We start from the raw sequence: 14,897 nt of genomic DNA, 5'->3' as shown, positions 1-14,897 counted from the left end.
AGATGTGGGCGGGTATGAGTGCGTACCTTTCCCTGGTCAGCCACCATCTACCGGTACTAATCGTACTGGGTGGCACAAGGATGCCCGTGTCACGTCTCTAAGAGCAACATCCCCCCCCCCCCCCCCGCACGGATTCGGAGGGACAGGCAGCGGAGAGGCCCAGCCAGGCGTGAAATGCATTTTCCTCCTGACAGAGCTGATAAAGGGACCCACTCTTCCCGCACCCCAAACTGTTCCAACCCAGTCTTCCTGCTAGTCCCACCAGTCCCTACAAACCTCTCTGGCTCAGCCTAAAATCCAGGCCCCACAACAGCCCTAAATACGATTCCCAAAGCCATTAGTCCATCCTCCTAAATTGAATGTCTTCTTCTAGGAAAAACTGCCGCCGTGACATACTAATGTCTTGCAATTGTCCAGATATACTGTTGAAGTTTACATACACACTTTAGCGGGATAATTGTCATCAACTGCTGAATTTCATAGCACCACATTAAAATATTTAAAAAAATATTTACATTCATGAAATCACAAGTGCAATGTATCAACTGGCACGGTCTCTTTTTCAGGAGAGGGAGTCAATGGCTGCAAAACTCATGCGAACACCCAGATATCCACCGACGCGATCTTATCTTTTGCGCTCTTTTTTCAAATAAAAGCCTGGAACTATGTCAAGACTTTGAGGAAGCGATAGGAGAAGGAATCTGGTTGATATCCCTTTAAATGGAGCGAAGGCAAGCTATGGAACATGGAGCTTTCAAAATGGAAGCCACTTCCTGGTTTGATTTTCCTCATGTTTCGCCTGCAATATGAGTACTGTTATACTCTCAGACAATATTTTGACAGTTTTGGGTGCAATTTCCAAATGCCTGAAGGTACCACGTTCATCTGTACACACAATAGTACGCAAGTATAAACACCATAGGACCACACAGTCGTCATACCGCTCAGGAAGGAGACTTGTTCGGTCTCAAAGAGATGAATGTACTTTGGTGTCAAAGTGCAAATCATTCTCAGAACAACAGCAAGGACCTTGTGAAGATGCTGTCGGAAACGGGTACAAAAGTATCTATATTCACAGTAAAACGAGTCCTGTAATGACAACCTGAAAGGCTACTCTGCAAGGAGAAGCCACTGCTCCAAAACTGCCATAATGCCAGACAACACTTTGCAACTGCATATGGGGACGAAGATTGTAGTTTTTTTGAGAAATGTTCTCTGGTCTGATGAAACAAAAATAGAGCTGTTTGGCCATAATGACCATCGTTATGTTTGGTGGAAAAAGGGGGATGCTTGCAAGCCGGAGAACACCATCCCAACTGTGAAGCACGGGTGGCAGCATCATGTTGTGGGGTTGCTTTGCTGCAGGAGGGTCTGGTGCACTGCATAAAATAGATGGCTTCATGAGGGAGGGAAATTGTGGATATATTAAAGCAACATCTCAAGTAGAGGTCGGCCGATTTAAAAAGAATATATATATTATTTTTATGTTTAACAATCTAAATATTTTTATTAAAAAATATTATTTTTATATTTAAAAAAAAATATATATATATATTTTTTTTAAATTAGGGCCGATTTCAAGTTTTCATAACAATCGTTAAACTGTATTTGTGGGCGCAGATTTCCTATTTAAAATATATTTTTTAAAACATGTTTTTTTAATACCTTATTTAACCTCTTGCTCCTACCCGACACGCAGGCGTCCCATCTAGACATCTGGAAAGCAAATGTGCTACGCTAAATGCTAATAGCACTCGTTAAAACTCAAACGTTCATTAAAATACACATGCAGGGTACTGAATTAAAGCTACACTCTTTGTGAATCCAGGCAACAAGTCAGATTTTTTAAATGCTTTTCGGCGAAAGCATGAGAAGCTATTATCTGATAGCATGTAACACCCCAAAAGACCCGCATGGGACGTAAACCAAATAATTAGCATAGTCGGCGCTACACAACGCACAAATAAAATATAAAACATTCATTACCTTTGACCTTCTTTGTTGGCACACCTAGATGTCCCATAAACATCACTATTGGGTCTTTTTTTCGATTAAATCGGTCCATATATAGCCTAGATATCGATCTATGGAGACTGTGATTAAGGAAAAAAATAGTGTTTTATAATGTAATTTTTTTAATTAATAAAGTCGACGATAAACTTTCACAAAACACTTCGAAATACTTTTGTAATGCAACTTTAGGTATTAGTAAACGTTAATAAGGGATCAAATTGATCACGAGGTGATGTATATTCTAAAGCTGTACGTCTGGAAATAATGTCCGGGTAAATCTCAACCAAAATATCCGGTCTGAGACCGGAAGAAAGGCGCTACCTTGTGTCCGTTTGACCAAGAAACAAATCGTAGGCAAATGACAAGATTGTTGACATTGTGTGGAAGCTATAGGTATTGCAACCTCGGCCCCATTTAATGTGGTTCACATTCAACAAAGGGTTCCAGTGGCGCATGGATATATTTTCGCATTTTCAGTGATCAGATTTTCCTGCGCTTTTCGATGAACGCACGTTCTGTTATAGTCACAGCCGTGATTTAACCAGTTTTATAAACGTCTGAGTTTTCTATCCACACATACTAATCATATGCATATACTATATTCCTGGCATGAGTAGCAGGGCGCTGAAATGTTGTGTGATTTTTAACAGAATGTTCGAAAAAGTAGGGGGTAGGAGTAACAAGTTAACTTCTTGCATCGAGCCATCCGGGATCGTGAATACAGTCTCAAGCTCATTACCATAACGCAACGTTAACTATTCATGAAAATCGCAAATGAAATGAAATCAATATGCTAGCTCTCAAGCTTAACAAAAGGCTAACAACACTGTCATCTCAGATTCTCAAAAATATGCTTCTCAACCATAGCAAAACTAGCATTTCTGTAACAGTATTGATAGCTAGCATTAGCATTTAGCATTAGCATTCAGCAGGCAACATTTTCACAAACCAGAACCATTCAAATAAAATCATTTACCTTTGAAGAACTTCGGATGTTTTCAATGAGGAGACTCTCAGTTAGATAGCAAATGTTCAGTTTTTCCTGAAAGATTATTTGTGCAGGAGAAATCTGTCTGCGTCATGTTTGGCTACCAAAAAAAAAACATTCATTCGTCAAGCATTTTTCCAAATTAAAACCATAATATCGACAACATGGTAAACGTTGTTTAGAATCAATCCTCAACGTGTTTTTCACATATCTCTTCGATGGTATATCGTTCGTGGAAGTGTGCTTTCCCCTCTGAATCCCATGGGAAAATGCCTGCAGCTGAAGATTACGCACCAATTTAGACAAAGGACACCGGGCGGACCCCTGGCAAATGTAGTCTCTTATGGCCAATCTTCCAATGATATGCCTACAAATACATCACAATGCTGCAGACACCTTGGACAAACCTTGAGAGAGCTTAGGCTCGTTCATGGCACATTCACAGCCATATAAGGAGACGATGGAAAACAGAGCCTCAAAAATTCTGCTCATTTCCTGTTTGAGGTTTCGCCTGTAGCATGAGTTCTGTGGCACTCACAGATAATATCTTTGCCGTTTTGGAAATGTCAGTGTTTTCTTTCCAAAGCTGCCAATTGTTTGCATAGTCGATGCATGCATTGTTCAGGGGCAGAACGACAGATTTTTACCTTTTCAGCTCAGGGGTTCAAATCTTGCAACCGCACAGTTAACTAGTCCAATGCTCTTACCATTGCACTCCACGGGTAGCCTGCCTGAGCCAAGTTAAGTTTAATGCTAGCTAGCAATTTATCTTTAAAAAAAACAATCAATCATAATCACTAGTTATAACTACTAATCCAGTTTAGCAGGCAATATTAACCAGGTGAAATTGTAATTTCTCTTGCGTTCATTGCACGCAGTCAGGGTATATGCAACAGTTTGGGCTGCCTGGCTCATTGCGAACTAATTTCAGTATTATATTATATTAGTATTATAATTCAGTATTGTAATTGTCATTATTACAAATAAAAAATATAAACAATCGGCCGATAAAAATATATATATATATATATATATTTATTTTTTTTTAATCGGTATCGGCTTTTTTTTGGGGCCCCCCAATAATCGGTATCAATGTCGAAAAACCATAATCGGTCGACCTCTAATCAAGACATCAGTCAGGAATTTAAAGCTTGGACGCAAATGGGTCTTCCAAATTAACAAGTATCCCAAGCATACTTCCAAAGTTGTGGCAAAATGGCTTAAGGACAACAAAGGCAAGGTATTGGAGTGGCCATCAAAAACCCTTGACCTCAATCCTGCAGAACATGTGTGGGCAGAACTGAAAAAGCATGTGTGATGAAAGAAATAAAAGCTGAAATAATTTGCTACTATTGACATTTCACATTCTTAAAATAGTGGTGATCTAACTGACCTAAAACAGGGAATTGTTACTTTGATATCAGGATTTGTGCGTCTGAGTTTAAATGAACTTGGCTAAGGTGTATGTAGACTTCCGACTTCAACTGTGTATATATATACAACAAGTTCGGTGTATGTTCACCTTAGGTTTAACCACCTGCGTGGCGTACCCATCGGTTGTGTGTCACGGCGCTATAGGTATTGGTGGACTGCACCGCCTATACCACCTATGCAAGCTGACGTGGGCAGCACTGCCTTTGGTACCGAGACCCGTCGACTGGTGGGACAGGCCTCAAAGACACCCGTACACAGCAATGTTACCCCCTCCCTCCCCCGCCCTGTTTTCTTGGGCATGCTGTAGTTGCGCTTAGTCCGAGCATGGCAATGCCAGGGCTAAATTAATTTGTGTTCTCCCTTGTGAATAGGATGAGTCACCGTGTGGTCTGAGGAGCTCTGCTCGACCACTCGTTCCGTTCTTCCCTCTGTATCTATTCGAGTGTTTCTGGAGAACTAAACCAATGGTAGTAAACAGAACAGCACATGGCCTTAGTCACATGCTGATGTCAAACAAAAGCAGAAATATTCAAATATCCTGAAGCCTAAAGAGTGTAGCCAGCTATTTTTTTTATTTTTATGACCACCGCAGTTTCCCAGTCAGTAGATATTCATTGTTTTGCCGACCAATAATCTTTTCATAAAGAAACAGTGGATATGTTAGTCTAGCTTTTAGCTTAGCAGCTAAACAGAAGAGGGGCAAGCTGGGTTGCCTCCTGTGATGCGAGGTCCTGGAAAAAGGGGGCCTACTTTCTCCTAGGTCTGACGAGCAAATCCCACTCCTGTCTAAACGATCGGTCAGCATTCAGACATCCCAGCTGTTCTGAGGTACATAATAATAAAAACCGACCTTCGCTGTTCTGAGGTTACTGTAATGATTATTAGCCGAGGGGAATTTTCTTCTTCGCGTTTGAGTGATTTGCCGCAGGATGCATACTCTTACTGCGTCTCAAATGGCAACCCATTCCCTTCGTAGTGCACTACTTTTGACCAGAGCCCATCAGGCTCTGTAGAGGGAATAGGGTGCCACTTGGGATGCAGACATGCACTTGAAGAGTGCGCCGAGCTCCCAAGACAATGGTTCTGCTTTCCAAGTCCACATTGAGCTCTTGGCATGACACAGCTGCCACTGAAGATTTATCTTTATAATCCTTACCTCTCCTCAATCTTCTTATTCCCCCCCAATTCTTTTTCCCTTTTCCCATTTTCATATCCTCTTTCCCAGTTTCCACTTCTGTCCCTTTTTGTCCTCTGCCACTCCTTCCCTTCTTTCTGCCACTTCCCTCATGCACGCCCTCCCTTCATCTGTCTCGTTACATCTTTCTCTCTGACATTTTCTTCCTCTCGAACACTCCAGCCCCAATACCAAGTAATTAGATTGTCTTGGTCCCTTGCTGCAGTGCAGCATGTCAATTTCACCGAAATAACTTGTCCTGCCAAGACGACCGTGTTATAATTCCCTTTGCATGGAATGTGCACGCCAAGGTGTGAGCTCTCTAGAGTATGTGTGTTTGCACACACAGATGTTTGCTGATGTCATCACCACTGCACCTTCGAAGCCTGGCATCCCGTCACTTGTGGAGGCGACTGCAGGTCGTGACTGGAGGGGAGTGATTGTAATATAAATAATAATAAATGTCCAAAAAATTCAGTTTCGCTCCCTTGCAGCCTGGGATGGGCTGCAGAAACCCTAATTTCTTCCTCTGACCTCCAAATGGAGTCACTTCACTCCCTTGTTCCTTTACTCACCACATTTTTGTCTCCCTTCCACACCCCTGAAGATCCCCAATGGGTTGTGTGTAGTGTAAGGGATTGTGGGTGTCTTTCTAGGCTGAGGTAAGCCTAGCCCCCACCTGCCTGAGGCTGCCTGCCGAGTGTCTGAAATGGGACACCCTGTTGGACGTAGGCTGTTGCGCAACTGGTCTGGAAAACTGGTCAAACTGGAAAGGGTTCTTTTTTTTTTTAAGGAGCCATTGGCCGCCTATAGGTCTTCTGGCTGTGTTGCCTAAGCATGCTCTGGCTGTGTTGCCTAAGCATGCTCTGGCTGTGTTGCCTAAGCATGCTCTGGCTGTGTTGCCTAAGCATGCTCTGGCTGTGTTGCCTAAGCATGCTCTGGCTGTGTTGCCTAAGCATGCTCTGGCTGTGCTCTGGCTGCCTAAGCATGCTCTGGCTGTGTTGCCTAAGCATGCTCTGGCTGTGTTGCCTAAGCATGCTCTGGCTGTGTTGCCTAAGCATGCTCTGGCTGTGTTGCCTAAGCATGCTCTGGCTGTGTTGCCTAAGCATGCTCTGGCTGTGTTGCCTAAGCATGCTCTGGCTGTGTTGCCTAAGCATGCTCTGGCTGTGTTGCCTAAGCATGCTCTGGCTGTGTTGCCTAAGCATGCTCTGGCTGTGTTGCCTAAGCATGCTCTGGCTGTGTTGCCTAAGCATGCTCTGGCTGTGCTAGATTCCATCCAACATTAGTTGACGGATTGTTAGTCCATTGTGCCGTCTTCAGATTCAGTACTGATTCTGTGCTGCCAACTTAATTCTATGATGTTTGAGGTCTGTTTTTATTATTCTGTATTCAAATGGGCCTCATCTAGAATGTGCTGTCTGGCGTGGCTGTCCCTAACTTTACTGTAGTCTACCACGTCTGTTGGTTTACAAATAATTGTATTAGGCCTCAGTCTCCGCGGCTGCAACGGAACCTGTTGGCACAGTAACAGCTGTTTTGAACCCCCTCTCCCAGTCTTAATTTGCAGGTTATTACTGGGGATTTTGAAGCAAAATGACTCCAATTGAGCGTCTCAAATGACTTCCCAGTGTTTTGTTGATAAATCGGTGCTTTAAAAAAACAATCGCTGTGGGCTCTTATTAACCCGTTTAGAAAGTGGAAGGTGTTTATTTACTCCCAGTTTCCTCAGATTATTTTGTCACTTTCGTGTTAGTCCATGTGTATTTTTGGTAGGATTTCTTATTATCCCCCATTTGGAAGTAATTGAAGATTTTAGACCACTGCCACCAAATGTAAGATTACATATGAAAAAATGAAACACTTAAAATGCGTTGCGAATGGTTAGGGTCTGTTTTGATTTTCCTAACCTATTTGTGGAGATGACACCTACCCTCCCCTCCCTGTAACAACAGTGACTTTACAGTAAGCGACCGTGTCGTGGAAAGTAGTCTAAAATGTTTCTTTTTTTATAAACGTGTCACAATTGATCTGCCTCAATAGAAAACCGCTCCCGTTCAGCATAAATCATTCTGTGGGCTAGAGGGAAAGGCTCTGGGTGAGCCTGAGTGAAATAATGCAAAATAGAGTGCCAGTGTCATATCTAGTTAATTTCTGTGTGCAGAGCTGATTATTAATTTTTCTACACCTCAGCGATCGCCGCTGCTAGGGACATTAAAGGCCACTGTGGACACATTCTTTTGGCAGGTGGGCAAGAAGCCTGCAGCAACACCCACCCCTGTGTCATTGGGTGAGCGCTGTGACAAGTAGGCGTCCTTTTTTACCCAGAGTGACGAGGGTAAAAGGAAATGTGTTCTTCTGGTGTACCAGTCTCCCCGTCAGCCATAATGATCAGTCGAGGTCCCACTTCCATTTCGGCTCCGTTGTCTTCTCTACAAACCAGCAGGTCTTCACAACCCAGCAGTGGCTAGTGGGATTGTATTACTCTCACCCCCATTTTTGACCCGTGGGTATTTTTTTGTTCATAAAATGTGTAACGTCTAGCTGTAGTATAGGGTCTGAAGGTGACCTTTTCACTTAGACGTTTATTTCAGTCTTAGCCACAGTGTGTGAAAAGGCGATTTCATCAGAGGTAAAGAAGTTAGGAAAGAAGGGAGCGTGTTGTAGACGGTCTAGTGCACTGACCCTGGGCCGGGTCCCTCCACAGAGAAAGTAATTAAGCAGGCCCCGTGGGAAACATGTCATTAGACATGGCCACACACCACACTAATGGAGCTGGAGATGGGCTGTTTTTTTTCTGATGAGGATGGAAATGATTGAGGATTTCTGTACTCTACCCTAAAGCCTATGATCTGTCACAGCCCAAACATGATTTAAGTCTGGTTGGAGTGGATTAGTGTTTGTTGATCAGAGAAGGCCTGATGAAAAGCGAGGGAAGAGTCAAAGGATGTTGCGATGAATGTGGATCCAGATCTGTGTATGCATTTTCCCTATGGTGTAGACTAGTGAGAATGAAGTGTAAAACGAGCAGGTTCTTCATGAGGGATCTAACATCAGTAATTGACCTGTGGCGGGTGGATTAAACATCCGAACCGCGACTGCTGTCGGAAGGCGATCAGCAAGCACACTCATTCACTTGGCCCACACACACACACACACACACACACACACACACACACACACACACACACACACACACACACACACACACACACACACTTGGCCTTATATGCTCCACTCACACCCATCCTGTCTGTAACATTCTACATACAGAAATCATACTAGTGCAATATGCTTGTACAGTGTAATATTGCATTGACTGTCAGTGGTTGTCTTCTGGAAAGAGTTTGAAATCCATTCAGGGGCATCCCAGAGTTTAAAAAAATGTATTTGTTCTGATCCTGTTTAGCTCCGCAAGCACAGTCTGTGAATTTAGTGTAACCCCCAATTAAAGGAACTGACTAAACTTATTTGAATATGTGATTTGCTGACGGTGATTGGGCTGTATCGTCTGCACAGTATATGCTCTGCTCTGTGACTTGATGCGCGTGCGCTCAGCCTCTTCTGAGGGTTTGTGATTGACTTATGCTGATTAACTCGATGCTCTGATGAACAGTTGAGATTTTTCTGCCTCTTTGCATATTAGTCCCCCCCCCTAAACAAATGTATCAAAGGCAAGCTGATTAGGTGCTAAATGTGTGCTTTGATGTGAGAATTTCACAAGTCGAGTACCTGGTCACATTTTCCCTCTTGCTTGCTTCTCTAGCCATCCTCCCTCCAGACTGAGGGTACAATCTTATTCTGGGAATTAATCTCGGACCACTGCAACTGCTATCCCAGTACAATTACCCATCCCAGTCCCCCTTGCCCAGGGTTGTGTTCATTTAAAGCACGTGGTAGCAAAACTTTCTACAACCAAGCAAAGTTGTTGGACAAGTTCACATACTTACCTCACTGCTTTTGGAAAGTTTTCTATTTTTGTGCCCTACTGAACATGACCCAGGTACAGCAGCGGGTGCTAATTTGTTAGCCCTGGTGGCACCAGTCCCGTGTGAGACATGCCCTGGGTCTGGGTTGGAGCACGAGAACCCTCCAGATGTTCCCAGGCACTGCTATTTGACGGAGGTTAATTAGTAATGGGCAGGGGCAGCGCAGTGCTCCAATCACTTGTTCTCCCCCTCTCCTTTCTGATTGGGGGGGGGGCACGGAGCATAGCAAAGGTGTGAAAAACGGATTAATTGAATGATATGCCAGCCACTGATGAATTAATGATAAACTCCAAATGTCACCTGGGAGACAGCATGTACAGTAGTAAGAGTATTGATTTATTCTAGTGAGGGATTGGGGGGGGGGGGGAAGACAGAAATGCAAAGGGAGGTCTGGATGTGATGCAGCACAGGGAAGAAAGGTCTAAGTTGCAGATGCTGTCAGAACAGCAGGTGGGAGTGGACTTTGTTGGGGTTGAGTAGAGGTGAAAGTATACAGCCCTGTCTGGTGTGCTGTCATATATGTGCAGCAAATATTGTGTTGTGTACCTGCAAGACCTCTGCTTGGTAGGGCTCCTATGTACAAGGAGTGTTATTAGGAGAGTGGGGGGGGGGGGGATATACTCTGTGGTTTGAAGGTCACTTCTGCTCTGAGTGCCAGTCATGCCGCTGAGAGACATGACCCCCCCCCCCCAATAAACTCAGTGAGGCACATCGCCACTAACAAGTAAAAAAAATCATAATCATTTTAAACTTACTTATCCAGAGCTGCGGTTGAGGCTGGCAAATATTTTTACATTGTATACGTCCTTAAATTGGGAACCCGCCTGCTCCCTGCTTTGGGGCCCGGGGGAGCCAGACAACTTCAGAGCGAAGAGCGGGGCGTAGGCAAGGAGTTTCTCTCCTCGCCCCCGGTCAGCCCCCTCCGCCTGCCGAGTGCCGATAAGGGGGGGTAAACAAAGCCCCTTTTAATGTCACTCTAAGCCCCTGTCCTGGGAGGCCCTCGGAAGTGGGGGCCCAGGCAGCGGCCTTGTGAGTGTTGATTCGCAGGGGCTGGAGGAGACTGAGATGAAAGTCAGGGAGAGAAACTGGTGGCGAAAGGTCCCAGTGTCTCTAATCTCCTAATGCCTTAAATTAGGGAAGGGAATTGGCTGCTCTGAGAACGGCCTCCGCAGAGAGCCAGCGGAGTTCTTGTTGAGTTTGCAAAATAAATAGATCGCTTATGCATGCATTTCATTCAACAGATACAAAAAAGAGATGAGGAGGTGGCGGGATGGAGGTTCATAGCCTGCATTTGCAATTTGTACAGTCACTGCTGGAAATCAAATCGGTTTCTCTCCAGTGATTGACAGAATTGATGGATGCTGATTATATGGTTGATTAGTAAGCCTGGCTGTCGGAGCTGCTCATATTTACCATGTTTTAACATGGACGTTGTCTTGTTATAGTACTGCCGTGTGGCCATAGCTACCAGTTGTCAGCCATGTTTGATTGTTGAAAGGGATGATGTGACCCCTGCAAACGTACTGACTTGTTTAGCCAAACGTTCCTTGCATGCCACCAAACCTTTGCCAGAGTGAAGTGCCCCTTTCTGATAATTCAAGGGGACAGGGGGGATAAAGCTGGTAGCGTGACCTTTGGCCAACATGACCCCCCCCCCCCCCCCCCCCCCCTCCCCCACGTACATGCTCACTTGCGTTTCTTTTTGGTTTAGAATGGCCGGATTTCCTGGCACAGCCTCTGACTCATTTTAGAACACAACCGCTTTATTTTAGAAGGGAAAGGCGGTTAGTGACTTCCTGGCAGGTCTTGGAACTGTAACCGCCTCTCTGATAGGTCTCACACATTTAGCTTTTTGTATTTTATACATTCCAATGGCTTATGAGGGTGGTTACCTCAGTTGGTAGAGCATGGCACTTGCAATGCCAGGGTAATGGGTTCGATTCCCACGGGGGGACCAATATAAAGATGTATGCATTCATTATTGTAAGTCGCTCTGGATAAGTCTGCAATATGACGACATTTTTAAATGTTACCACCTGAGGGAGAATGTAGAATCTTTGCTGCAGCATAGAATCTGTTTCACAATGAGCAATAAGGGGTGATTAAAAAGAGGGTTGTTTACAATGCCATATGGGGACAGTTCTTGCACATGTGGACTTTTGATATCAAGTCCCCTGTTTGTCAAAGCACTGCTTTTTCCTCTATGCTGTTGAATTATGTGCTGCGTATTGTATTTCTGTCCTAGACGTTTGTGGCCCTGTGTTTATGAGCAGCGCTGAATTTACCTGGAGTGGGAGGTTGTGTTAACAGCTCGGCCTGACGCCCTCTCCCTCCTTTCTCGGTCACAACGGTTGCCATCACCAAACATGGCTGCTGCTGGGGGGATACTGAAAAGACCCCATCCCTCAATAGATCTGTCCCCCCAACCTCCTCCACAACCCTATGTCCTTGAACCACTTATCATGCATGTCAAAGGGGTGTCTTTTGTTTAAAGCCATTAGATAAACTGGCTCAACTTTGGGTGGGACCTGCCCCTTGTGGTGGTAATTCCTGTCTTGTCCCAGTATTCAAAGTGAGCAATTCCCCCACTTTCCAGCAAGCCCCTGCTCTGTCATGTACAATCAGCATCAACATATTCATAGCAAGGGAGAATTCACTTCTATCTTGAGAGCAGTTGCAGAGCGATCCATGGCAAAAAGGATATTTCCTATCAGTATAGGAACTCCTTTCATAACCGACTCTCCTCACATGGGGATTAGAGCTGCTAGTGTGGGTTTCTCTGGCTATGTCTTCAAATAAACATATAGCAGAGTAATTGGCCAGTAATTTATAGTATACCACGCAAGCATTATTTGTCACTGGCTGGGGTTTGATAAACACGGAGCTCGTCTGACCTTAAATATCCATAGCCATGCTGACAGGCGGTGTGAATTATCATGCAGTGTGCACTGTCAAAGACATTAGCTCTAGCTATTTTCTTATCTTTTGACAGAGTAAGGTTTGGCGCACTAGCTAGCTTTTAAAGGTTATGCTTCACCCAGGGACCTTGCTCCTGTTGCCTCTTGTCTATGAGCGTGTGCTCCTGATACTAGACTGATGGCGGAAGGCCGTTGGTGGCCGACCGTGGGTCGAGGCTGTGCCTGGGTGCTAGTCCTCTTGTCGCCTTCTGCTTCCCGCGTGATGCAAACCGACATTTCGCTCCTCCGCTGCCTAAAGGGGCAGGGGGATCGGAATGCAGCCAGAGTTTATCGCTATATTCTTTACTGGGGGTGACTAGAGGGAGCAGGAGAACCGGTGCCCTGCCGTCACCACCCCCACACCAGTCTAGTGACTAGAGTTGGCAAACAGACTTTGGCCGAGCCTGTCCGCTTGTCTTCATCAGCTCCACAGTAACGTAATCCACAGGGAAGCAAAGGGTCTGGTAAGGAAAGGTTAGGCCTTTGTTAGTAGGCAACTCCTAGAATGACTACAACATGTAATGCTGGCCTTGTGGACTTCATTTGATTTTTAGGAATTAGTAAGCATGGATTTCATACCTAATAAAATTGTGCCAACCATAACTTAGTGCTGATAGGACCATTGAACAGATCTAGGACTTTTGTATGATAAATGCCCCTCTTAATAGAGTTATGGATCTCATACCTGTCACGTTCTCAGCTTAGCACTGCATGTGGTAAACATGCCCAGTTTGTTTACTGTTTCAACTGTCTTTGCCTGCTCTACCCATTCTTCTGTTTTTGTTTCGGCAAAAAATTGTTGTGGATTATTTTTGACATTGTTCCTTTATCCTAGTGGAAACCAGTTTCAAGTGGAGAGGATTACGTCTGTAAATACGTTCCCTTTGGTACAAAGCCGCAAAGCCACTCACGAGTGAAAGGGCCTCGATAACAAAATTGTCGAGCAGAGCCTTCACCCCCCCCCCCCATAATTCCCTGAAAGTAGTTTCATTTCTATTTTCCCCTCAAATAATTCATTTTCAGCCCAGTGTGGTTCCGATATATTTGCGAGGCAGCAGGGCGCACCATCGGGAACGTGAGACTTGTACCTGTGCTCTTGAATTTATTCAGTTTTTATATTAGGCCAGGAAAAGGAAGGGGCCCCTTAAGGTCACTGTTTACTTGTTGTCTGGAAACTGCTGTCATGGTAGCAATGAACCGATATCACATGTTGAGCGCTATGGAAGAGCAGAGCAAAAGAGATTGACTGAAGCTTATTAAATGAGGGGTTTGAACAATTCTGTCTGCGTTTCCAACTCAAAAGTAATGACCCTTGGCCATAAACCCTCAGCCATGAATGACGTTTTACATAGTCACATCCTTGCCCGAGCGAGGCAGAGTGATGATCAGAGAGGAGACATCGTTGGTGGAAATCTTGAATCTGAGCTTAAAAACAACCAACCAAAGCTATTAATGTACCTAGTAAGCTAAAGTATCTAGCTAGCACTCCTGTCAGGTAGCTAGATAGTTTGATTTATTGCAACAACAAAAAAATGCACCTAGCAATGTTGTATAGGCTCCTCACTACGAGACTAAGCCAATTTGCCAACGCTAAAATCTGTAGATTTTTTTTGTTTAGGAAGCTAGCTTCATTATTTTCTGACATGCTGAAAATGCAGCCCTGTGTTTGACATGTCACTACAGTTTGCATTGAATTGTGGGTCATATCTGCCCCGCAAGTGACACGTTGTTCACTCGCTCCTTTGAGCTAAATTGAGGGCTGAGGGGGGCAACATTGGTGAATTGGACCTCCACTTAAGATGCCAATAAAAATGCACTGTTTTCGACGGGGATTCAAGGGAAAGTGGATAGGGCTGAGGGGGTGAAACATTTTTAGTCTGCGGCCTATGAGTCCTAAGTATCACATGATTTCAGATAAGTAGGCTGTCACGTGACACATGATTTATAGTGCGCAAGTGATTATCTACACTGCAGTCTAAATGTGGAATACTCTTTGTACCTGTAATGTTTTTGTTCCCCCTCTCTTGCAGTACAACTTTGTGGGCAGAATCCTGGGGCCTCGGGGACTCACCGCCAAACAACTGGAAGCAGAAACTGGATGCAAAATCATGGTGCGAGGAAAGAGCTCCATGAGAGACAGAAAGAAGGTGAGCTCTCATTGGTTTATTTGCCCACAACTTTTTTTGCAAGAAAAGACTTGGATTTAAGACTCACTTCCAACCGGCTTGTTGTAGAACAGCCATTTTGATTAGTTATTCAACGCGTGAGGTGGTTAGCCCCACCCAGTAATTTTGAGCTATAGCCCACAAGCTAACGATACAGCCTACATAAAGCGTAAAAGATAC

The 14,897-nt window shown here is 44.5% G+C and overlaps 1 protein-coding gene across 3 annotated transcripts in view; it reads left to right on the top strand.

The window, feature by feature from the left end:
- qkia (QKI, KH domain containing, RNA binding a) overlaps nucleotides 1-14,897 on the top strand; it is a 79,740-nt gene that overhangs the window by 21,921 nt on the left and 42,922 nt on the right. For all 3 annotated transcript variants that reach the window (XM_046366437.1, XM_046366435.1, XM_046366436.1), the window contains exon 3: nucleotides 14,583-14,699. In XM_046366437.1, the coding sequence (XP_046222393.1) occupies nucleotides 14,583-14,699 (117 nt within the window). The remainder of the gene's footprint in view (nucleotides 1-14,582; nucleotides 14,700-14,897) is intronic.

The sequence above is a fragment of the Oncorhynchus gorbuscha genome, linkage group LG10 (assembly GCF_021184085.1).
Source record: "Oncorhynchus gorbuscha isolate QuinsamMale2020 ecotype Even-year linkage group LG10, OgorEven_v1.0, whole genome shotgun sequence".
NCBI lineage: Eukaryota > Metazoa > Chordata > Actinopteri > Salmoniformes > Salmonidae > Oncorhynchus > Oncorhynchus gorbuscha.
Note: the sequence above shows the minus strand (reverse complement) of the source record. Positions and strands in the feature narration are given on the sequence as shown.